The sequence below is a fragment of the Mustela putorius genome, unplaced genomic scaffold (assembly GCF_011764305.1).
Source record: "Mustela putorius furo isolate JIRA1106 unplaced genomic scaffold, ASM1176430v1.1 tig00003854_pilon_pilon_pilon, whole genome shotgun sequence".
NCBI classification, from domain to species: Eukaryota; Metazoa; Chordata; class Mammalia; order Carnivora; family Mustelidae; genus Mustela; species Mustela putorius.
The window spans coordinates 8,161,392-8,186,929 of record NW_025422006.1 but is presented as its reverse complement, the minus strand read 5'-3'; the positions used below and the strand labels follow the sequence as shown (position 1 = coordinate 8,186,929).

At 39.1% G+C, this 25,538-nt stretch overlaps 1 protein-coding gene across 6 annotated transcripts in view; it reads right to left on the bottom strand.

Annotated features, from left to right (window-relative positions):
* Positions 1-18,607: 18,607 nt before the first annotated feature.
* CFAP95 (cilia and flagella associated protein 95) overlaps positions 18,608-25,538 on the bottom strand; it is a 127,163-nt gene continuing 120,232 nt past the window's right edge. For all 6 annotated transcript variants that reach the window (XM_045065081.1, XM_045065083.1, XM_004769234.3 and 3 more), the window contains one exon: positions 18,608-20,132. In XM_045065081.1, the coding sequence (XP_044921016.1) occupies positions 19,944-20,132 (189 nt within the window). In that variant the 3' untranslated portion in view covers positions 18,608-19,943. The remainder of the gene's footprint in view (positions 20,133-25,538) is intronic.

Here is a 25,538-nt window from a genome sequence, read left to right as displayed (position 1 = left end):
TTAAATCTCACTGACTTGTTGAATAAACTGGGCCAGTAATCCCACAGTGTCCTATCTTATAGATTTGTCTGGTTATTTCCGCATTATGACATTTAGCTTCCTCTTCTAGCCTTTGTACTTCCTACAAACTAAAAGAGATCTAAAAGCATCAGGTATTCAAGTTAAATATTTAACTAGACCACATAGGTGATATTAATTATTCCATATCAAACATTTAACTAACATTTAATTTAACTAATCACATAGGTGATATTAATTATTCCATATCAAACATTTTTAAATGGTGGTCTGATGAAATCCTCAAAATAGAAAGTGTTGACTTGAATGTGATACAGCCATTTATACATTTCAGCAATTCATTTTCTCTAAATTAAGAAGTAATAAGGATCTTTTCTGAGTAGGACGATATCCTAGGAAAATAGAAATCTCTTATACCTATTAATTTGCTTGCTACAAGGGAAGGTATAAGACATGAATTCTTAAACAAAAATCAAAGACATCTAGTCACGTTTTCTATGAATTTCAACAGACTTCCTGGATCTCATCCAATTCTACTTCAGTAATGTCCTGTTCGTTTGTTCGACAAACATTTTAGGACCCATCACAAGCCATAGTCTTCCCTATCTACTGGGGATACAGAGGTGAAATTCTCCTGCTCTCATGGAACTTACATTCTACTCACACCTCAGAACTACCCAGCCTGAAAATTTTAAACTCCAGTAATGTGCTGCCCTACCACAAACTCACATCTTCCCCATGTTCTCATCCCTTCACTACTCCAAATCCCACAATTTCACGTCATAAGATCTCCAGTCTCCCAGACACTCCATACACCCATACCTGACACTTTCCTTCTTAAAGAGTCTGGACCCATTCCTGGTGGAGCACTTCAGAGTCTCTCCAACAGCTCAACTCCTAACTACACACCTTTACCTGGGACGATGTGCTTACTTATTTACTCTTTGTAAGTGAACTTGAACCGCCTTTAGTTTCAGTTACTAACTATATGTAGTTATATACATATAACTTCAAACTTCTTCTGGTCCTATTCCCATTATAGCCAACCACTCGCCAGACATCTGTACCTGGATGTCCCAAGTTCAGCATATCTCAGACAGAGCTCATTTTTCTCTACATTCTCACTTTGCCTTTAATGTTCTCTATCCTCATTAGTGGCACTACTGATGTCATCTTGGACTCCCACCTGTCCCCTGCCCCAACTAATTATTCACTTAGATGTGCCAACTCTAAATTTTCAACTTCTCTGTCCATTGCTCTCTGTCCACACTGATGTCATCGCTCTTGTGGTAACTTCTTTACTGGTCTTTCCAGCTATTGACCTCCAAGCATTCCTTAATACTGCCTTTGAGTTATCTTTCTAATTTTATTTCTTGTTATATTATTCACCACTTAAAGTTCATCACCTCTTGGATAAAATCTTTTCTTCTGCATGACATACATGGCCTTTAATGATATGACTCCCATCTTCTTCTATTGCTTCAGTGTCTTAGTTCTGAATACTCTAACAAAATACCAGACTGGGTAGCTTAAATGACAAACATTTATTTCTCACAGTTCTGGAGGCTAGAAATCCAGGATCAAGGTGCCGGTAGAGTCAATGTTTGGTGAGAGCACTCCTCCCGGCTTAGAGGCAGCCATTTCATTATGGTCTTCAGAGGGTGAGGGTAGAGAGAGAAAGCAAGCTCTTTCGTCTCTTCTTCATAGGGTATTAATTGCATCAAAAAGACTCTATCATCATGATCTCACTTAAACCTAATCACCTCCCAAAGGCTTACAGTTTACATTTTTACTAATTTTAGGAGGATCCAAACACTCAGGCAGTAATGCTTTGCTGCTGACACTTCCTGTCATTCTCCCAAACTACGGAAATTTTCCAAAATTCATCCTGCCTCTGTGACTTTTCCCTAGTCTCATGTCCATCTAGAATTCTCTCCTTATCTCACCTCATTCCATGAAATGACACCCACTTCCTTTTAGGTAAATGTGTACTTTTTCATCATTTACCAACTCATGTGTCCCCTCCTATTGTGAAGCCATCTCTGACTTCCTCCGATACATGAAAGAACATCTCTAGAATCCCATTATATTTGTATACCTATCCATTATAGCAATTATCATAACACATTACTGTTAAAGGTCTACTTCTCATATACTCTATGGTTTTAGAGGTAAGACAGTCCTAGGTGTTTAAGGAATATATGAGGAATAAGTGAATAAGAAGACAACATACATTTCTAACAACAACAAAGCACTATTAGGTCTTACACTCTGAAAAGTGTTTACTACTCAGGAACCATTTACAGTTCCATTTAAATAGATGTCAAAGACAAGTTGGCAAATTTCTCAAGTTCAACTGTTTTCTTTAATATTTTTATTGAAATATACATATTGAAAATAAATATATAAGACTTATAACCCAGTGGATTTTTACAATATAAATAAGGTATCATAACTACTACCTACTTTAAACAAAAGTAGGAACAAAGGAACATCTGCTCCCTGAAGTAGCCCTCATGATCCTTTCAGTCATACCCCCCAAGATAATCAGTATTTCAACTTCTGACATTCTAGATGAATTCTCCCCTAATTATATATTTTGAACTTTCCTTTGTTTTAAAGCTTTTATTTATTATTTGCAAGAGAGAGTGTGAGTGGGGGAGGGGCAGTGAGAGAGGGAGAGAATCTTAAGCAGACTCCGCACTGACTGTGGAGCCCAGTGAGGGCTGAATCTCAACACCATGAGACATGACCTGAGCAGAAACCAAGAGTCGGGTGCTTAGCCAACTGAGCCACCCAGAAGCCTTATGTATTTTGAACTTTTTATAGATAAAATTACATAGTACTTTTTTGTATTGGTGGACCCAAATACCTTTTCTTTCTCTTTTTTTCTTTCTTGCTTTCTCCCTCTCTCTCTCTCTTCCTACCATATTTTTTGAAACTAGTTTTTAAATGTTTATTTACTTATTTTACGAAGAGACAGGGGAAAAGGGAGTACCAGTAGGGGGAGGGGCAGAAGGAGGGAGAGAATCTCAAGCAGGTACCTTGCTGAGCATGGAGCCCAAAGCAGGACTCAATCCCACAACCCATGAGATCAGGACTTGAGCTGAAATTAAGAGTCACTCAACTGACTGAGCCACCCAAGTATCCCTAGAGCTATTTTTGCTGATTTAGTATAGACATGTTTTAACCATTTAAAAAAAAATAAGATATTTCATCCTAGCAAATAAACTTAGAGAAAAACAAGTTTAACATCACAAGGGAATCACTATCAAATATCAAATATCACATCCCTGTAATAATTTCTCAGCCAACATCTTTCAGGTGCAAGCGTTCATCACAAATACTTTCTTAAATGTTTAAATAAAAAGTTCATTTTAGAATAGTTTTAGATTTATAGAAAAGTTGTCAAGATAGTACAAAGAGTTCTCACATACACTTCACTCAGTTTCTGCTATTACTAGCACTAGTATGGTACATTTGTCACAATTAAGCAATGTGGATGCATTCTTGTTAACTAAAGTCCATACTTCATTCAGACAGCTTTAGTTTTTAACCTAATGTCCTTTTCTTCTGTTCCAGGATCCCATGCACAATGTCACACGACATTTAATAATCTCTCCTTCGTTCTCAGTTTCTCAGGCTTTCCTTATTTGAAAACCTTGAAAGTTTTGATGAATACTGGTCAGATTGGGATTTATCTGTTGCTTTCTGATAGTTAGACTAGAGTTATGGGGTTTTAGAGGAAGACCACAGAGGTCAAGTGCCATTTTCTTCACATCAATTTAGCACACATTCTATCAACATCACTTATCACTACTGATGTTGACAATGGTCTGGCTGAGGTAGTGTTTATCATGATTCTTCACCACAATTACTCCTATTCCCCATTTCCACATATGTGGAAGAAAGTCACTATGTGCAGCCCACACTTAACAAATTGGAAATTATGCTCGTGACCTCAAAGGGTAGAATATCTACATAAAATTGTTTGGTATTCTGTGAGGGAGATTTCTCTATTCTTATTTATTTAATACTTTGGGTTATATCATTTTATTTATTTTGTTGCTTAAATTATGTTCCAGCTATGACCATTTGAAGCTCTTTCTGTTGACTCCTGTGTCCCTTTGACTTGATCTTTATCACTGTGTGTATTTGTGTGTGTGTATTCAACACTTTCTTACTTTCTGGACCTTCAAAATGCTTCAGACTTATCTCATGTATTTCCTGCTACATCTAAGAATCAACCATTACTCCAGGGAGTCCTAGTACCATACTTTTAAGTTAAATATCCCCTCAAGTTAAGTAGCAAATGTACATTTTCTTTTCTTTTCTTTTCTTTTCTTTTTGCAAATGCACATTTTCTACTGCTTAGCCCTAAAAATCTAGAAATGTTTATCATTTTCATCATTGATAATATTTTTCCATGAATAATCATCACCTCCTCTTCACATTAGTGCATTTGAGAGCTCTGACAATCCACTAATCTTCTCCTCAAAAAACCTCGCTCCCCTACACCAGGACTTCAATGGAGACAAACCTAACTTCAGAGAGATCCAAGTTTCTTTAGCACGCCATCTGTTTGGCAATCTCTTGAGATAATTTTCTCTGCCCGATTTCTCTGAAGTGAGAGGCATTACATTTGCCTCCATACCCATTTCATTTGCTTTTTTTTTTATCATCTCATCATGCCACTGAACTACCCATTTCCTTGAGTTCTTTTCTTCTCTTTCAAAGCCACTGTTTTGCAGTTATTCAATAAAATCAGAAATGCCAAGAGCTTCTTTTTCTATTTTCCTGTATTATGAAAGAGGTTTTAGCACACTCCACCGGACTTTAAACTACTTAAGAGAAAAAGGCATCCTGAAAAGAAATGCTCTTTACTTTATGATTTTCCTATGTTCTTTTCTTCAGCTGGCTTAAAAAGAAGAAAAGCATTTTCTGATTCCTATATTTGCTCGAGCATTTTAGAAATACTTCTTTGCTTGATGTACTTCAATTTTTAAAAAGCTGCTATGTACCTGGTGCAGTTTGTTTTTTTAAGTCATGACTAAGGGCTTTTCTATGGCCAATTCTTAGGTCTCATTTCAAAAAAAAAAAAAGGCCAATCAATTCTTTGCCAGTATCATATCAATTATCTTATCAGTATACTACCTGAATTCAATCTACTAGGAGTTTTTATAAATTTTTAATAAAAATGTGAATTAAATGCATTAAAACATGTAACATTGAAAAATACTCTACCATTCAACCATTCTTCATCTCTCCACACTTACAACTGGAATTTCTCCTCTCCCAAACATTGCAAATTTGCTCCAGATTATCATTTCCAATCTGTTTTACTACTTAGGGATTTTTCTCATTTATATAAACTTAGGTTTCATTAAATGCAAATTTTTCTTGAGGGTAGGCTAAGCATCTATAGACTCTTACATTCTCATAAATGAACACTTATTAGGCACCTGTATGAATTCAATCCATTAAGTGTTAAGGTAAAAAGACTCATTAAATCCTTAGTCTGGTGGTATAACATAGAATAAAAAGAATTGGAACCTCAATCCCACGTTAGTTAAAATGACTGTTGAAACCACAAACCATGCGTTCTCTATTTAATGAAAATGGGTGAAAAGTGGCATTAGTAGTTTTGAGAACATAAATGGGAGAATGTCATCAAAAGATGTGACTGCTCATCGACCCACTAACTGGACTCGGGCACTGGGAGTGTGGGTTCCGCTTGCCTTTCCTGGTCCCAGAGGCGGCTCCTTGAGATGGTGGTGTGGTGTTGAGAACACTGCCTGGTATATGTTACTGAGCCCAGTTAGGGTCTCTTTATACATCTGTAAGATTTGGGGTGGGGGTGGGGATCCGTTAGTCTTGCTGCCACCCAAGACAAGCCTGTATGTAAGTTCCCTTTGCTGTTAATGAAACTGTCACCTACCAAACAGGAGTGGCCTGCCTCTTTCTTTGGCCTCAGCCTGACCTCTCTGCCCTCTGCCTTTATGGGCTGGTTTCAGGTTACACCAGGGAAGTTCCTGGGAGAATTATATACCAACAAAGGAATTATTCGCTAGCCCACTTTGTTGAGAAAAATGAGGGAGGGGTGCCTGGGTGCCTTTGTTGATTAAGCATCTCTCTTCTGCTCAGGCCCTGATCCCAGGGTCCTGGGATGGAGACCCAGGTCAGGCTTCCTGTCCAGTGGGGAGTCTGCTTCTCTCCCTTCCCATGCTCCTGCTCTCAATATCTTTTTTAAAAAATATCTTTTTTTTAAAAAATGAGGGAGAAAATGTAGAACGTGTATATGTCAATTACCATAACACTTAAGGTACATCTATACTTTATTTCATCATGAAGTTGATTTCTAAGTCTGTTCACTGAAAGAAGTACTTAGGCTTTTTCCCCTTATTATTAGCATTGGGATTTAATAGAAGATCTACTTCACCTAGAAGTATATGGTACTTACTAAATACTAAATAAGTATTAATTTCATTCATCTTTATTTAAAAATTGCTTAGATCAATGTACTCCTTTCTGTTCTCTGTGAAATACTAATACTGCATGCAAAAATGATTCTGTGATGAACTAAGTCTGGGAACTGCCAGATTAAACAGGGCTTAACTGCCTTCTGTTCTACAGAATTTTGCAGGGTCTTTAATATTTGAATGTGCATTATAATGATCTAAGATAGGGATATGGTATTCCCCAAAGACATCTGAGTACAGAGTACATTCCCTTTTAATTTATTTTTTCTTATAATTGACATACAATGTTATATGTTTCAGGTGTACAGCACAGTGATTTGACTATTCTATACATCACTCAGTGCTCATCTGGCTAAGTGTAGTCACCCTCTGTCACCATATGGTATTACAGTGTTATTCACTATATACCGTATGCTGTACTTACATGCCCTATACTGTACTCTTCGTGACTTATTCATTAAAGATTTTATTTATTTATTCATTTATTTAGAAAGAGAGAAAATGCAAGGGGGGGGGTAAGAGCAGAGGGGGAGGGACAATCTCAAACGAACTTTGCTCTGAGTGCAGAGCCCCCATGCGGGACTTAATCTCATGACTCTGAGATCATGACCTGAGCTGAAACCAAGAACTGGATACTTAACCAATGGAGCCACTCACACACCCCTCGTGACTTACTTATTTAATAATGGGGTTTTGTACTTCTTAGTCCCCTTCCCCCATTTCACCTACCCCCCCCCAACCCCTGCCCTCAGGCAATCACCAATTTGTTCTCGGTATTTAGGAGTCTGTTTCTCAGTGTGTGGTGGTTGTTGTTTGTAACGCTTGCTTCAAGCAACACCAATACTCCCAGACCAGTTTTAGGGAGAGCTGATTAATCTGAAGAGCAACGGAGAAAGAAATTTAAAATAAGCGTCAGCAGGATGATGCTAACAGCATCATGAAACAGGAGAGACAAGTGTGTAACGGAGGACTGTTTCATTCTGCACAGAGTGAGGCTCCTTTCTTTCGGGCAGAAATGAGCAGTATAGATGAGAGTCAGGAGAGAGGTCAGGGCTGAGGTTATTGATTATTATTGATTAAAACTTTGATCTATGACAATCCCTCATGAGATGGATCACAAGTAGCCTTTTACGAATATTAGTTAAAATACCAGGTTTACAAAAGATTTACATTTTCAAAGAAAATAAAGGGTTTTAAAACTTTTCTGAAAAAAAAATACAGACTTTGCTGTATGTCATGATTTGAAGACAGTTTATTTTCTCAGCAATTGGTGAGTCAATGAATACTTTGATAAATCTGCGAGTGGAGACTGGGCTTCCAGCTCCTCAAATCAATAGGAGGAGGCAGCCCATCCCCACATGGGAGTACGAGTTTAATTGCCGAAATAGAAAAGGGGAGAGAAGTCTTGTGAGGGTTTGGGTGAACGGAAGGAGACAGGAAAGGAGGAAGAGGAAGACATGGGATCGCAGGGACCCGGAATGAAGACTGCCAAGTACACTGTCACACGCTGTAGAACAGAATTCACCTCCAAGCCCCACGAACTGAAAAAAGTTTGCTTTTTGCTTAATGTGGTTTGATTTTTTTTTTTTAAGAAATGAATTTTTTCTTTGGCAGATTACCAAGACAGCATCTATGTGTATGAAAAGAAATGGGAGAGTCAAGATCCAGGTGACCCCTTGAATGGACTTTGTTGGCTACCTGCCCAACATCTGTTTCCCTCCTTCTGTTTTCCTGACAGGACCCTGTTTGCCTCATGTAACCAAGCAACAGGATCCAGAGGAAGCTAACCCCATCTGCACGCAGCTCAGGAGGAGATACTGGTTTGTCTAATCCAAATGCAACATTCCCCTTGCTGGGTTTGAGGGATGTACATGTGACCCACTTCTGGCCACTGAGACTGCATGATGGAGAATTTAGGGGAAGTTTTCCCAACTCCTGAGAAATGTACTCAAGAAGAGACAATCATTCCTTTTCCTCTGGACATTTTCACATCTGCACGTGACAGCTAGAACAGCTTCAACCACAGAGCAGCCAGTCTGAGGAAGGCAGAGGCAAGGTTAGTGCGGAGCCTGGATGATGGCCAACCAGGGGCCTGCCCTACTCCTGTTATGTGAAGTCATCAATGTGCCTAGTATTTAAAGCAGTTTAAGAATTTTGTTTCTGGCAGGCAAAAGTATGTGAACTAATGTATGCCTATAATAACATCAGTCTAATTGCATTCTGAAAAAGCTTTCCCAGGTAGGAGAGAAAAGAGTGCTGTGAAACCCAGCCTGACCTAAATATTTCATAATCTGCAGCCAATCTAACCTAGGTCATTATACTCTTTAAAAAATGTTTTTATAACTGCTATGCCCACCCGCTGATCCCCTCCAAAGGCATTTTATGCGCTATTATATCAGTCGGGGTCTTCAGAAAAACAGAACCAATTGTGTGTGTGTGTGTGTGTGTACGTGTGTGTGTGCGCGCGCGCGCGCGTGTGTGTGTGTGTGTGTGTGTGTGTGTAGACAGATACACAAATGATGAATTTCAGTCCAAAATCTGCAGGGTGGAGACCCACGGCAGAGCTAATGCTGCAGCTGAAGTGTGACGGAAGTCTACTGAAATATCCCTTCTTCCTGAGGAGAGACCAGCATTTTTGCTCTATGCAGGCCTTCAACTGACTGGGTGAGGCTCACCCACATTATGAAGGGCAATCTGCTTTACTCAGAGTCTACCAATTTAAATATAAATCTCATTCAGAAACATCCCCACAGAACACATGCAGCATGATATTTGATAAATGTCTGGTAACATGGCCCTACTGAGCTGACACATAACATTAACCACTACAACTACTGTTTTAAGTTCCTAACCAATTTCCAGGGACTTCATCACACTCTGGGCATATCCAAGGCACTATGTCAAGCACAGATGAATGTAGAAGCCAGATAGGAAGGAGTGGATGGGCAGAAGGTGCAGACAAATGAGCAGACTCCTAGGGTCCTGCTTCAGAAGGCAGTGGTGGTTTGAAAGAACAGTGGGATTAAAGGCTGAGGTGGACAACTGACACAGCCCAGTCCAGACGGGAGCACTTACAAGCACGTATGGAGAGACTAGACCCTCCTCCTCCCAACTTTTGGGCTGCTTTAATGCTTCTCTTCCAATATAAGTAATCTATTTTTCTTTAGACAATGTCCTGGACGTTCTCCAGAAAGCACTCAGGAGGAATAAAGATCTAGGAAATGAAATTTGTAGACTGGCAATGCTTTTGAGATTTCATATATTAGTTTTAAGATTGCTCATTAGTATTAACAAACTCAGGAGAACAGAATGACCCACCTTTTCCTAGAATCTTCAGAGTTGAATTATTACCATTTTTTCTATAAATCTTTTCCTTGCATTTGCTATACACTGAGACTGCAGACTGCATATTTTTGCTGTTACAAATTTCACTATTTGGCCAGCTTCTATATTTTCTAAGATCTGGGTATTGTTAATATAAATGAAGCTTTCATAAAGAGAGTATGAATTTTGAAATAACTGTTTTGCCTGGAAGATGAGAGTTGGTACCTATCATTAACTGCAGCCCTACAGAGTATCCACTTAACTGAGCCACCCTGACACCCCAAATTAAACCAATTTAAATATTTAGTCTCAAACATCCAATGCGGCACCATCATTTTCCAAGTTTAGAGCTTCCATGGGCAGCTAGGCTTTAAGTAACCAAATGTGTACAATGGCCCTGGACTGGAGAAAAGCTGTGCGCGCTGCTTTATTGTGAATGCAGAATTTCCTCAAAAGAATTTTCCTCTAAGCCCTTCTTTTGCACTATCTTTTCAGCTCTCGAGCTCACTGGCTGCCAATAATCACGCTGTAGCATTCAACTTTGACCTGACAGGAGCACTATTTGCTCTGATCGGTGCTCTGGCTTGCAAGCAAGCATTATTTTACTGTAAGGATGATTTCAGGCAGATCACGGCAGCTCTGGCAAACTATCTGGCCATACTGTACACAAAATGTTCATAGGCCAACTTTGCCAACTCTTCCCATTTCCCAAAGGCTACCACTGAAGCTCCTTGTAATACAAACATGTTAATTATCACATCTTTTCAGCGAAAGTCATTCTGAGTCTATGGAGTGCAATTATCAATTACCCATACACTCACTCAAAAGGACATAGGACTATGTCCGAGATCTTCACGCTAATTCCTTCAGCATTTCTTGAATACCCACTGTGTTTTAGACATTGTGTTTTAGGGGGCTCCAGATGAGGAGAAATGATCCTGGCTCTCCAAGAAATCCGGTGGAATGGCCATAAGATAATCAGGTGAATGTCGTAAGTGACATACTGGAAGCAATCAGTTCCAGACTTGGGGAGAGAATTAGGGGCTATTTTACTGGGGATGGAGGGTATTTCTTAAAACAGTGAAAAAGGTCCAATTTTATGTTTTGAGCCGCTTTGGATCCACAGCGTGCTTACATCTTTCGTACTTCAACTCTGGTTCCTAAAAACAATAGCCAATAACATGGGAAACAAGGCTTTTGCATATATATATATATACGTATATATATATATACGTATATATATATATATATATATCAGGCATAAAGTGGTCAGGCTGCAGGAGACATACAGAGCTTACTTTGTGTTGGGACACTCGGTGGGATATGGATTGTGTGACCACTTGGCAAAGTGCGTACAATGTGGGACACTGAAAAGTCACAGGCTAAACGAACGGTATCTTCCTAATCACTAAGAGTTGAATAATACTTGTTTTAGCAGTGAGGATATGTAGGGACACCTGGGTGGTTCAGTTGGTCAAGTGTCTGCCTTTGGCTCGGTCACTCCCAAGGTCCTGGGATTGAGTCTTGCATCCGGTTCCCTGCTCAGTAGGAATCGGATCGGCTTCTCCCTCTCCCTCTGCCACTGGCCCCTGCTCACATCCTCTCTGGCTCTCTGGCTCTCAAATAAATAAATGAAATCTTAAAAAAAAAAAAAAAAAAAAAAAAGAACAGTGAGGATATATAGAAACTTCTGGGCTTATTTTTAGAGCTTTTGACTCTAATTCCAACAGTCACATCACCAATTGGAGGCTCAAATGCCAAAGAGAAGTAATAATAATCACACACACACACACACACACACACACACACACGTATGTGCCAGCACAAACACATATATAATATCCATTAAATTGTTGTGATGATGGAATTTCAAAAAATACTAAAAGCACTGGCACATATTGGTTCTCAGCTCTGTTAGCTGACTCTAGGCCTAGAAATTCTATACACTGGCCTTTGACTTAAATCTCTAGAAAACTGAGGTCAGGCTTCTCACCCATGTAACTGTTGCCTTCTCTAATTTCCAACCCTGGGTGACTTGACTTCAGGATATCTGTAAAACTGAAAAGGTATGCAGTCTTTGAAGTGGATGGTATTATCCTACAATGTGCCAGCTGTTTTGATCCTTTAATTGTAATGATATAGTTCTAGGACAGCATGTGACAGAAGTCAACAGATTATTTTTCTCATTCTTTTATTCTTTACTTGTACTATTTCCAGCTCTCTAACAAAGAAGGGATTTCAAAATTCTCAGTTATCCAGGATCCCTGAAGGGAGGTTTCACTGTATCTCAGGAGTGGGTCCAGAGGAATTATCCCAACCCATAACTAGGCTCTATGAGGATGGCCAATGACAGAGCAAGGGCCTGAAGTGACAAAAATAAAATAAAAAATAAAGGACCAAATTATGTTACCAATTTAAGACATATGGAAAAGGTCCTTCTGTTTCCTCTAATAAATACTACATAGGAAGAGGCATAACTTCTGTACAAATAAAGGACTCCTCCCAAGCGTGCAACAGTCCTGTGGTAGACTGTAAACACGGACCCAAACTATCCCATCCTTCCATCCACATTCTTTGGTCGAGCCCACCTACAACTTGGCTGGCCCCAGGACTCGCTCGGACTGGCCATTAGTAAACATGACATAGCAGATGTTTGCAAAGCCCTTGTTCTCAGAGGCTCCTCCATTTGCTGCTCTTAGGAACCTTGCTACAACCTTGTGAACAAACCCAGCCTATTCTGCCACATGGTGAACAATTTGCAGCAAGGGCAACCTGACCTCCAGCTGACTTTTTGTCAAGTGCCAACCAGGTAAATGAGCCCAACCCAGACCAGCCAGCTCCAGTAGATGCAGCCCAGACTAGAGAAACTGCCCAACAGACCACAGGACAATGAGAAAGAACACTTATTGTTTTAAGTCAGTACGTTTTCAGGTAGTTAGCAAAAGCTAAGTGGTAGGGAGGCCTGGGTGGCTCAGTCAATTAAGCGTCTGCCTTTGGCTCACGTAATGATCACAGGGTTCTGGGATCGAGTCCCACACTGGGCTCCTTGTTCAGCGGGGAACCTGCCTCTCTCTCTGCCTACTGATCCCCCTGCCTGTGCTCTCTCTTGTCTGACAAATATATAAAATCTTAAAAAAAAAAAAAAGCTAATTGATAAAATTACATATTGTTTTTTGATTGCTCTATATAAATACATTGTGTATATGTACATGTATACTGTCTTCTAGAAATGAGCACAAAGACCGTAATATTTTTTTAAAGATTTATTTATTTGACACACAGAGAGAGAGACAGAGAGAGAGGGAACACAAGCAGGGGGAGTGGGCAAAGGGAGAAGCAGGCTTCCCGCTGAGCAGGGATCCTGATGCAGGGCTTGATCCCCAGACCCTGGAATCATGACCTGAGCTAAAGGCAGACGCTTAAAAACTGAGCCACCCAGGTGCCCCAAAGACCTTAATAGTAACTTGCTAAATATTCACAGCTTATTTCATTGTCATCCAAGAGAAGGAAAAATGTCACTACTCAGTGATGTCAGAGTGTTTCCAGTGTTGTTCTCTTTATAGCAATATTTGTAACTTTTCCAGAGTAAAAGGTCTAGATTTCATTAGATTGTCAAAGGTGCTCATGAACACAATAGGTTAAGATCTGATGCTTAAAGGGGTAGTTCTAGTATGAGGGAAGAGTGTTGGAAAATGAGATGAGCTTGATTTCTAGATAACAAGCCTAAGTTACTATCCTGATAGTTGAAACGTAGAACTATGCAAGGAAAATTAAAGAATACATTTTGCCAGTATTTCATGAATAAATTCATTATTACTTTGACTTACTATCTCAACATTATTGAAAAGATCATCAAACACACACGTGTGCATTCTAAATTTTCACGACAGTGCCTGCCTCCAAAATTTTCCAGGACTTTCTTCACTTTCAAATATTGCCACTTTGTAACAGAAATTCCAACATTTGATTCTAAATGAAAATTTCCAGGTTTCTTCTCAAGTCCAGAACAAAATCTTTTTTTTTTTGTAGATTAAGTGTCCCAATTTTTTTTTAGAAATCAAGTTATAAGAGGTTATGATCTTGAAAGATAAATAACCCAACTAAAAATGGAAAAATTCTCTAAAGAAGATATACAAAATAGCCGATAAGCACAAGGAAAGATGGTCATTAGGGAAATATAAATGAAAACCACAGTGAGCCACCACTTCATACCCACTAGGATGGCTATAATCAAAACAATGGAAGATTACAGATGTTGTCAAGGATATGGAGAAATTGGATCTCTCATGCATTGCTAATGAAAATGTAAAATGGTGAAGCTACTTTAGAAAACAATTTGGCAGTTCCTCAAAAGTTAAAGAGTTACCAAATGACCCAGCAGTTCTACTCCTAGGTATATATCCATGAGAAATGAAAACATATATTCACCCCAAAACTCATGCATGCATATTCACAGCACCATTATTCATAACAGCTAAAAGGTGGGAATAACCCAATGTCTATCAACTGATGAATGGAAAAGTTGTGGTATATCTATGCTATAGTGGGATATTATTCAGCCAAAAAAAGAATGAAGGACTATCACCTCATTCAATGTGGATGAAGCTTGAAAACATCATGGTAAGTGAAAGAAACCAGGCACAAAAGACCACACAGTGTCTGATTCCAGTTACCTAAAACATCCAGAATAGACTCGTCTATAGAGAAAGAAAGTAGATTAGCGGTTACTCAGGACTGAGAGACTGGAAGGGAATGGGGAATGACAGCTAATGGATATGCAATTTCTTTTAGGTGCGATGAAAATGTCCTAAAATTGATTGTGGTGATGATAGCACAGCTCTGAAAACACTAAAAAGCACTGAATCATGCACTTTAAGAGGGTGAAGTTAATAGTGTCAGAATCTTATCTCAATAACGCTGTTAAAAATTTTGTTTATGATCTTAATTAGGAACACTAATTTACTGCATTAGATTTTGAGTTTTTCACTTCAATATACAATAGTTGCCCCGGGTTTGCCCCATCCCTGCCATTTGGGACTGGGTTTCCAGCTACTGGCAAATTGCCCGGCCACTGTGACTGAAATAAAGTTAGCTGCTGGTCAGCACAGCTTTAGGGAAAGTTCCTACTGCTCTATTCTTGATGGAGGCAGGGCTAGGCACCTGTGTGACCTCTCCCAGCCTACCACCCACACTCTTTTTCCCATAAGAAGGATTTTACCATTCTTGCCTAGGGTCTTAGTAGAACTGGACTCTCTCTATGCTTCTGGAACACTGGTATCCAGTGCTTCCCTTTGTAAATAAACCAGTAAGCTGGACAGGCCCTGCTTATCTTCATCTTCCAGCTCCATTATCCTGGGGTTGGGTCAGGTATGCTTACTTCCTCCACCGCCAGATGAATTTCTAGTATAATCCAGTGGGTCTGAGGTTTCTCTGTACTTCGAGTGAACCCCATCTCTATCTTCTTCATCACATACCTAGGATCTTGACTCCTACGTGAATTCAACCCGATTCACTATGTCCCTGCTACCAGGGTTCAGCCTCCACCGTCACTATCCTAATCTTAGTCACCAAGAAGCAGCCACTTTTCCACCACCCATTCTCCTCTACCACACAATTGATTAATTCATGTTTGTCCCACCTCTCCTTAGGGAATGGGTCACAAGGCCTCCAAAAATGAGTGACATACACGAGGTAAGAACTGCAGCATCTAAAGAGGGTTTTACCCCCATCTAAAGAGGGTTTTACCCCTGCTGATTGTTGCTGCATCAAAATGAAGCCTACTGCTGCCATATCAGCCAATCTGTCAAGGATATGGAAATCCAGATATTTAAGTAAAACATCCTAATTTATAAAATTTGGTTCAATTTCTTTTATTCTTTTTATTTTAAAGAATTTTATTTAAATTCAAGTTAGTTAACATACAGTGTCGTATTGGTTTCAGGGGCAGAATTTAGTGATTCATCCTAAACGAATCTCATATGCATACATACAAACCTCAGTGCTCATCCCAACAAGCACCCTTCTTAATGCCCATCACCCATTTAGCCCATCCCACCCACATCCCCTCTAGCAGCCCCCAGTTTGTTCTCTGTGATCAATTAATGAAAAAAAAAACATAGTGAAGACCGAAGAGAACCTATTTGTAGGGCAACTTTAACTCAAGAACCACCACTGTGGTTCTTGAGTTAAGAACGGATCTGCCCGACCAATGTTCCATTCTCCCAGCAGCATTCTCCCAGTCTGCATTCTGCCACAGTGGGCTCACACTCACAGTTCTGACAAAACAGTTCTCAAGGGCCAAAAGAAAAACATGGAACGAATTTGTAGGTATAGATAGTTATAAATATACAAAATGTTAACTTTATAAACACACAAGAGATAGGGTTATTTTGATGTCTCAGGTGAAATCCCATAGAGAACATACGTGGACCCCACAAGAAGGCTGCATGGTCACTTCCAAAAGAAGACTCTCTCCAATGAGCAAATCAAAGTTCTAATTTTTCTTGTTTGAGACAGTCTTTGATAATGACAAGATGAACCTCTGAAAAAGTTATCTAAAGAAATCCAAAACAATACAAAATACTTACACTTAAAAGTCCGGGTTTCAGAGTAATATTATAGAGTTCATTCAATATAACACGTTCATTCTCTAATAGATGGCAACTGAGTACCGGAGTGGGCCAAATCTCTGCTGGAATTTTTACTTCCATGCACCATTTTACTGGACTAGTTTAAATACAATGCCTTATTTCATTCTTCTTCTAAACCAGACCAAAGTGGATTCCTAAGTTGATCCCTCATGGCACATTCAGCTCACTTATGCAAAATGTAGTGTTAGTCGCTGCAATATAGAATTTCTGCTAAAGCAGATTAATTTAGTTTTATTTTCTAGGCACCAGGCATTGTTCAAAGGTAATGATATGGCTGTTAAGACTTTTTCCTTACAAAAACAAAAAAATTCAAATGATGAGTAGCTTGGTATTTAGCTTTGCATGCTTCAAACAGCTGTATACGGTTTACTGTATACCTTAATAAGTCTTAGAGGTGATAAAATTTGAATTTATAGTTCGTGGAAGGAAAGGTAATCCTAGGTAGGTATCCACTAGAATAGGCAATATATAAAGAATTAACACTATAATACAAAAGAATGCAACTGAATGCAAGAATGCAACACCATTCACAAAGATAAACTCAAAATGGATTAAGGACCTACATGTAAGACCTGAAATCATAAAACGGCTAAAACAAAATATAGGCATATATAAACTCTTGGATATCAGCCTTGGTAATATTTTTCTGGATCTAGCTCCTCAGTTCAGGGGAACAAAAGCAAAAACAAATATTTGGGACTACATCAAACTAAAAAAGCTTTTGCACAGTGAAATCATCAACAAAACAAAAAGGCAACCTAGTGAATAAAAGAAGATATTTTCAAATGGTATATCCAATATAGGGTTAGTATCCAAAATACATGAAGACTTTATACAACTCAACATAAGAAACATAACAAAGTTGACTGAAAGATGGGCAGAGGAGCTGAATAGACATTTTTCCAGAGAAGACACACAGATGGCCAACAGAAACATGGAAAGACACTCAACATCATTAATCATCAAGGAAATGTAAAGCAAAACCACAATGAGATGTTACCTTATGCTGGTCAGAATGGCTAGTAACAAAAAGTCAAGAAATAGCAAAGTGTAGGTGAGGATGTAGAGAAAGGGGAGCCCTTGTGTACTCTTGGTGGTAATGGAAATTAGTGCAGCTACTGTGGAAAAGAATATGGAGTATCCTCAAAAAATTAAAATACTAGGAAAAAAATTAAAATACTAGAAACACTATATAATCCAGTAATTCTAATTCTGGGTATCTACCTAAAGAAAATGAAAACACCAATTCAACAAGATATATGCACTCTTATGTTCATTGCAGTATTATTGATAATAGCCAAGATATGGAAGCAAACGAAGAGTCCAATGATAGATGAATAGATAAAGAAGATGTAGTGTGTGTGCACACACATGGGCACGCTCACGCACGCAAGTGCACACACACACACGATGAATATTACTCAGCCATAAAAAAAGAATGAAATCTTATCATTTGGGACAACATCCCCTAGTGGGCATTATACTAAGTGAAATAAGTCAGACAAAGGCAAATACTGTATGATTTTACTTATATGTGGAAACTAAAAAAAAAAAAACAAAACAAGTGAACCAACAAACGGAAGAAGACTCGTACAGACAGAGATCAAACTGGTGGCTGCCAGAGGGGAGGGAAATCATGGGAAGTAGGTGAAGTAGGTAAAGGAGATTAAAAGGTACAAACTTCTATCTATAAAATAAATAAGTTATGAGAATAACAAGTACAACATAGGGAAGATAGCAAATTATTGTAGTAATTCTTTATTGTGACAGATGGTAACTACACTTATCATGGTGAGCATATAATAATGTATATAATTGTCAGATAACTATTTGCACACCCAAACATTTTTTTTTAATTTTATTATTTATTTGACAGAAAGGAAGAGACAGTACAAGTATGCAGAGTGGGAGGCGGAGGGAGAGGGAGAAGCAGGCTCCCTCCTGAGCAGAGAGCCTGATGCGGGGCTTGATCCCAGGACTCTGGGATCATGACCTGAGCTAAAGGCAAAGGCTTAATCCACTGAGCTACCCAGGTGCCCCACCCACCTGAAATTAATGTAACACTGTATGTCAGCTATACCTCAATTAAAAATAAGAAAAAGAACTAACATTATATATAATATACATACATAGGGATATATAGTTTTTATGTGTGTGTGTGTGTGTGTGTGTGTGTGCAGACATGAAATTTAAAGCAGGAAGAAATTATAGTCAAATTCTGCTGGTGAATGCTTACCTGGTATATCCACATTATCTTTATTAATTACCATTTCTCCACTCATAAGGCTTATGGTCTTTACCATATTTTGCTGGAGTTGGAGGCAATGCTAAATTAGCATTTATCATGAAATGCTATTTCATGAACTTAGTTTTTAAAGAAAAATAATGAGAGTAACTCTAAGCATAGGCTGACCAAATAATTAAACCCATCCTCAAAAGAAATGAGAGGTCTGGGGCGCCTGGGTGGCTCAGCTAATTGACCATCTGACTCTTGGTTTTGACTGAGGTCATGCTCCCAGGGTCATGGGATCGAGCCCTGCAAGAACATGGAGTCTGCTTAGGATTTTCTCTCTCTCTCTCACTGCCCCACCCTGCTGCCCTCAAATCAATCAATAAATCTTTAAAAAAAAAAAAAGAAATAAAAGGTCATGAAAGGTCAAATACACTTCAAAGATCACCTAGAGTCTACTATTTACATAAGAGGAAAACCTACTTAAACATCTGCGGGTTTGTTTGCTCATCTGTACCATGGATGGTGAGTCCAAACTACTGCTCAGATTTCTTCTAAATCTAACATCAGACGACGGATTTTCCCATCAAACCCTAATGTTTCACTAGGATTCTGCCTCCATCTCTCCTATCTAAAGACTCAGAAAGTATTATCATAAGTAAGGAAAAATACTATGCTGAATAAACACTCCACGCTGCAGTTGGCTACTACAGATAAATCAACGTCTACAAATAGGCACATCCCCCACTCCGCCACATCTCCCCCACCCTACCTCCCAACATCGCCATACGGCCAGGATTGCCCAAACTTCAGTCATTTGGGTTTCATGTCAAATCTGAGCACCACCTATATTTTTATTCACTTAAAAATGGAACTTAAGGTAGCTGGGTTTTTTTAATATTAGTCATATCCTCAGTGATTATAAGCTGGATTGTCCTAGCTTTATGCACTTTTTCCTAATAAAATTTGAAATAAACACATAGTCTATAAATAAAGAAAAATTCCACCAAGTACCATCAAGAATTGTGTTGTATACCCTCAGTGGTATACATACTAAATTTTGGAAAATACCAGAGCAGTTAATGAAAAGGATATATAATATGCTGGCCTAGAATATATAAGATTTTGCTTTGCTTTTAAAGGAACCTAACACAGTAACATTTCCATTGCATTTATTAGGACAGAAAAATCAACTGTTAATTCCATTACCCTTTCATTAGTTAGAGAATCTGATTCCATAGATTATTTTAAAAAAGGGATAATAGGACCACAAGTTAATGGGTAGAGTTTTCGTTTTACACATGAATTAGCATAAATCCCACTCTCGTCATGCCAAGTGTTGATGCCAAATCTTTTGGAACCATCAAGATCAGTGAACTGAGAACGGCATTTTCTGTGGACTATTGAATAATCATCTTGACAAGGATAATCCTATTGGGTGGGGGAAGAAAGAGAAATAATATTGAATGTCCAAAATATGTAAAAACGAGTGATTTCTAAAAGCTTATCTTCAACATGTTAGTCTTATTATGATCCATGTTTAATTTTCACACAATTAACTTAATATCTCAAATTACAAATGTCTCAATGAAAAAATGGCTACTACATTTATAAATACTTTAATTCTAAAAGAAGCCTCTAGTTCATGGTTGTTCTATTTATAAAACTCAAAAGATAAATTGTTATACACGTAAAACTTTTGTAAACCATAAATACTGGCCCAAAGAACAACTTAAATTTTATGATCACCTATATAAGACCAAAACAATTATAATTTAAACTACCATTCAATAACTTTTTAAAGTTAATATAAATTATAATCATTCCAAAGAGTAATATCTTGGGTTGTATCTTTAGTAGTTGCTATCAAGTTGTAAATGCCAAACTTAAAGATTCATTCTTCCAAGAAATGCTGATAACCCAGCATCCTGTTTAAGGTATTTATCCTTAAAGTACTTCATAGAAACTTCTATTTTGATAAAATAAGGCACTCTCATTGACCATTTCCCAAAGGAAATATTGATTCTCTCAAATTACATCAAGGGTAATGGTAGACAAGGAACATAAAGCCCTTGGACTGATTATCTAATTTCTGCTTCAAATTGGTACTAATTTTAAAGCACTAACACAATATTAAAATTAAATCACTAGAACTATAAAACAATGAAAGAACTCCAAAATAGATTCTAATCTTAGGTTGGTTATTGAAAATAATTGAAAATTTTAACCATGTATTCAACCATAACAATAATCATAGGGTCAATGGATTTACTGTCTATTATGGGTTGGGCACAGTAGTTGAGTGTTTATATTTTTTAATCCATGGCAGAACCCTGACATAGGAATTATTGCTCCCACTTTACATATAAGAAAAGACAATTTGCTTAAAATCTCAGAGAAAAAGGATTTAAAGAATGTCAATATTAAGCAACTCAGCCAGGACTTCAAACTATCTATCTAATTTTAAGATCCATTATCCCTCCAGTACCCTCAGGAAATCCTCAAAAAGTAAGAGATGAAAAGAAATACAAATGACAAAATCGTAAAACTACATTACACCCACGTTTCTTTCTATAGTTTGGGCTTTTTTTTCATAGTCAGAGTCTAATATCTTTGGGGCTTGTATGTTGGTTTTGGTCCAGTAGAGGCCCTTTCAATGAGATTTGGGCATTACTGGCCAAACCCGCCTGCTCACAGGGAGCAGGATCTGCTCATTCCTAGGCCAGCTTCTGTCAAATGGAAGGGAGCTTCACATGCAGGGTTGATGTGTTCCTCTAGCATCTCCTAAGCAGACAGGATGATTTATTTTGATCAGGTGAGTGACACGCGTAAACGTGATGTTTTTTAAGAAAAGGATTCTGGCAGCAAGAAGGTAGTGACGACCAAAGGTAAAAGGGACCAGATTCCAGAACTATAATTACAATTAGAATAAGAATTCACAAGTCATCAACCGGTGTGGATAAACGAAATGTGGTCTATCCACACAGTGAAATATTATTTGGCAACACAAAGAATAAGATAATGAAATAGTGACAGATGCTGTAGCACAGGTGAACCACGAAAACAGGCTAAGTGAAAGAAACTAAACCAAAAGAATACGCATTGCATGATTCCTTCTACAGAAAGTAATTTTGCAAGGGACTGGGGGAAGGGGAGAATAAGGAGAGACTGTTAATGGGAGCAGTGGCCAGTTCTACGTGTCAGCTTCACTAGATCCCAGGTCATCCCAACATTTGGCTAAACATTATTTCTGAGTTGTGCCTGTGAGGGTGTTTCTAGATGAAATCAGCATTTGAATCTGTGGACTCAGTAAAGCAGCTGGCTGTCCCCAGTGTAGGTAAGTGGGCAACCTCAAATCTGTTGAGGGCCTTAATGGAAGAAAAAGGCAGAGGAAATAAGAATTCAGTCCCTCTTGCCTGATTGCTTGAGCTCAGACATAAATCTTATCCTGCTCTTGGTACTCGTGATTCTCAGGCTTTCAGACTGGGGCTGATTACACCACCAGCTCTCCTGGGTTTCCAGCTTGCAGAGAGCAGACTGTGGGACTTCTCAGCCTCCTTACCGCATTAGTCAATTCCTTATAATAAATCTGTCTCTCTCTCTCCAAATATATAGATGGCTTCTCTCTGTAGAGAAACTTGATTAATACACATGGGGTTTCCTTTTAGGGGTGATGAAAATGTTGTCAAATTGAGTGTGCCGATGATTTATGACTCTTTGGATATACAAAAATCACTGGATTGTACACTTTAAAAGGGTGAATTTTATGGCATGTGAATTATCTTAGCAAAGCTATCATTTTTAAAAAGTGGACAGTAGGGGTAAGCAATCCTGAAAGTTAGGAAAACTAGTTAAGAGATTGTTTCCTATTAACACATATGGATTTAAGTCCCTCCCATTGTCAGAGGTGCATTGGTGAGCCAGCTCCCTACCAAAAAAAAAAAAAAAAAAAAAAATCCCACAAAACTTTACTCGTGATATTTGACAATTGATATGGCGTAAATACCCCTGCTATGGAAGACTGAGTTACCAAAGCAAGGTCAGTGAACACTGAGTTGGGAAGACAAGAGCAGAATCAGCTCATGCAAACTTTGAAACGTGACTCCAGCTCACCCGGAACCTACTTCTCCCATTTCCCATTGCGTGACGGTCATGCAGTTTGGGTAACTGATCGCACTCCAAAATGTAGGGGCAGAATCTAACCTATGACAATCACAATCACCTCACTCCTTTTTCAATGGTAGTGACTGATCCGGTGTTGGGGCATATGTTTTAAGTTTGCCCAAACTCAAAACTCAAAGAAAAGCTCAAGACTTTTGCTCAGTGATTTGGAGGAAAGAAACTCTTTTTCCATTATTGGACATAAATGAGGAAGCATCCAGCCCAGACTGCTACTGGCAGCCCTCCCTCCAATCAGTTTAGCATGAAATCAACACCCATAAAAGGCAGATTTGAGAGTCAGTAAGAAGCATGATGACATTGCTGTATCACTCCTTTCCTGAAACCTGACTTTTCTTTTCTTTTTTTTTTTTTAAAGAATTTATTTATTTGACAGAGAAAGATCACAAGTAGTCAGAGAGACAGGCAGAGAGAGAGAGAGAGAGGAGGAAGCAGGCTCTCTGCCAAGCAGAGAGCCCGATGTGGGACTCGACCCAAGGACCCTGAGATCATGACCTGAGCCAAAGGCAGTGGCTTAACCCACTGAGTCACCCAGGCGCCCCTGAAACCTGACTTTAAAAAAAAAAAAAAAAAGTAAACCAATAAACTGCTTTTATTGTCTGGCCTGACCTGAGCTGGGTTTTATACAATCTGCTAAAAGTATCCTAACTAATATGTACCTGAATAATCTGCAATGTTGGAATACTGAGGTACTGAGAATCAGAGTTAAAAAAAAAAAAAAAAGGGTGAGAACTAGGAAGTAGGACACATTTATATAGTCGGAGTAAAGGCAAGCAATGACTTTGTGACTAAACATATGATCAGGTATTAGAAGGATGCACATATTGAACAGATGAACAAACAAACCAGGATAACAAACTACTAGGAACTATTAGAAGGCATTTTAAGGAGGCAGAGCAAGTACGTTTTTCAAAGTTTAATACAAAAGGCACAAGATAGAAAAAAGCAGCTGCACCAAGATTTCGCCTTGAAGGACCGCAGTATTGACTGCAGCTGAGACCCAAGACCAAATTGAGATGTTGAGAGTCTTGAACAAACAAGTAATTGGTGTGTCACTCAAACCAAGTATACAGGTGGTAATCATCTCCAAATGATAAATAGTTTTGCCCTTTCTGTGTGTAACCATCCATTTGCCCAAGGTGAGATCATAGTTTGTTTCAGAAAAAATGGCAACCTAAAAGCAAAGTAATATCAGCTTCGAACATGCAAAATAGGATTTTTCAGCATGATAATAGCCTTTGTGATCCAACTCACAGACTTGAGGACTTCAGAATATCAATGTGCAAACCTGGAAGACCTCAGACCACAGAGTTCTCTCAATATGTGGGAAAAATGTCCTTTGCATTAAGGCTTAACCAAAAGTTGGAATGGATAGTAGGGAAACAGGCAAGAGCCCGGGGAATTGTAGGAATCAGAAAATAAGGGAAAAGCAGGATGACAGAAAGAGCCAACATATTTCCCAATTTTCCCTTTCCAAGACTTTAAATCAGGCAGAGTCCCTCTAACCTGGACAGAGAGAAATGCATGAGATAAATGAGAGTAATGGCAGAAAGGCATAAGAATGTCTCCATCCCTCTTGAGAACTCGAACCTGAGCATCTCAAGTTGCCCCTTCATTCGCCTGGAGTGCAACCACATCCAGGCTGGTGGAAAAGCATGCTCAGGCCAAGGGAGACTCTGAGTCCCTTCTGGCATCCTGTGGCAAGTCTGCAAGGTGATTACTAACAGAAGCTGAAAAGTTTAACACAGGAGCTGGGGCTGATGGGAGTCACAAAAGTCTTCTGTGGGGTCTACAATACCAATGGGAGTGGAAATGAGACTGAGTTATCCCAAGCAAGCCAGCTGGGCTCCAACCTAGCCCAGAGAGAAAGAGGGGGGAAACGGAAAAAGACAAACAGTTCAACATCACAGACCATAGCCACTAATGCCAGCAAGGACAAGAGCAGCCAGGTGAACTAGGGATATCATCCCAGAGACCAGAAGAGGCAAACAACAGCGGACACCAAAATCCTACTCTTGCCCTCTGGCATCAGGATGCTAAGTCACTTCCCCTTCTCCATATACTTGGACCCTGTCTTAAAGTCATAGTTACTACTGCTGTGTCAGCCACAGAAAGCAGTACCAAACAATACCCATTTCTAGACTCTTTGGGTCAGGAATTTGGAAGAGGTATAAGGCAGCATCCCTCTGCTCCACGTTGTCCGCGGCTTCAGAGGAGAAGACTTGAAAGCCAGGAGAGACTTGAAGGCTGGGGTTAGAAACATCCTTCAGCCCAGTTGGTGGTTGTTATTGGCTGTCTGCTGGGACCTCAGCTGGGCTGTTGACTGGAACAACTACACAGGTCCTCTCCATGGGCCTGCTTAGACTTTCTCACATCATGGTGACTGGGTTCTGAGAATGACAATGGCATAGAAAGAACCAGGAGGAAGCTACACTGCTTTCTATCACATGGCTTCCAAGGTCACAGAGCATCACTTCTGCTGTAGTCACAGTACACCCAGCTGTAGTCGAGGTGATCAAGACTCAGCCTCTCAGTGGGAAGAGTGTCAAAATTGCATTGCAAGATCATGTAGGATGATCACCTGTGCCGCACCCATTTGAGGAAAATAACAATCTGCCACATGGGGAAAAGTGGGGTGTGCTGGGACTTCTCAAGATT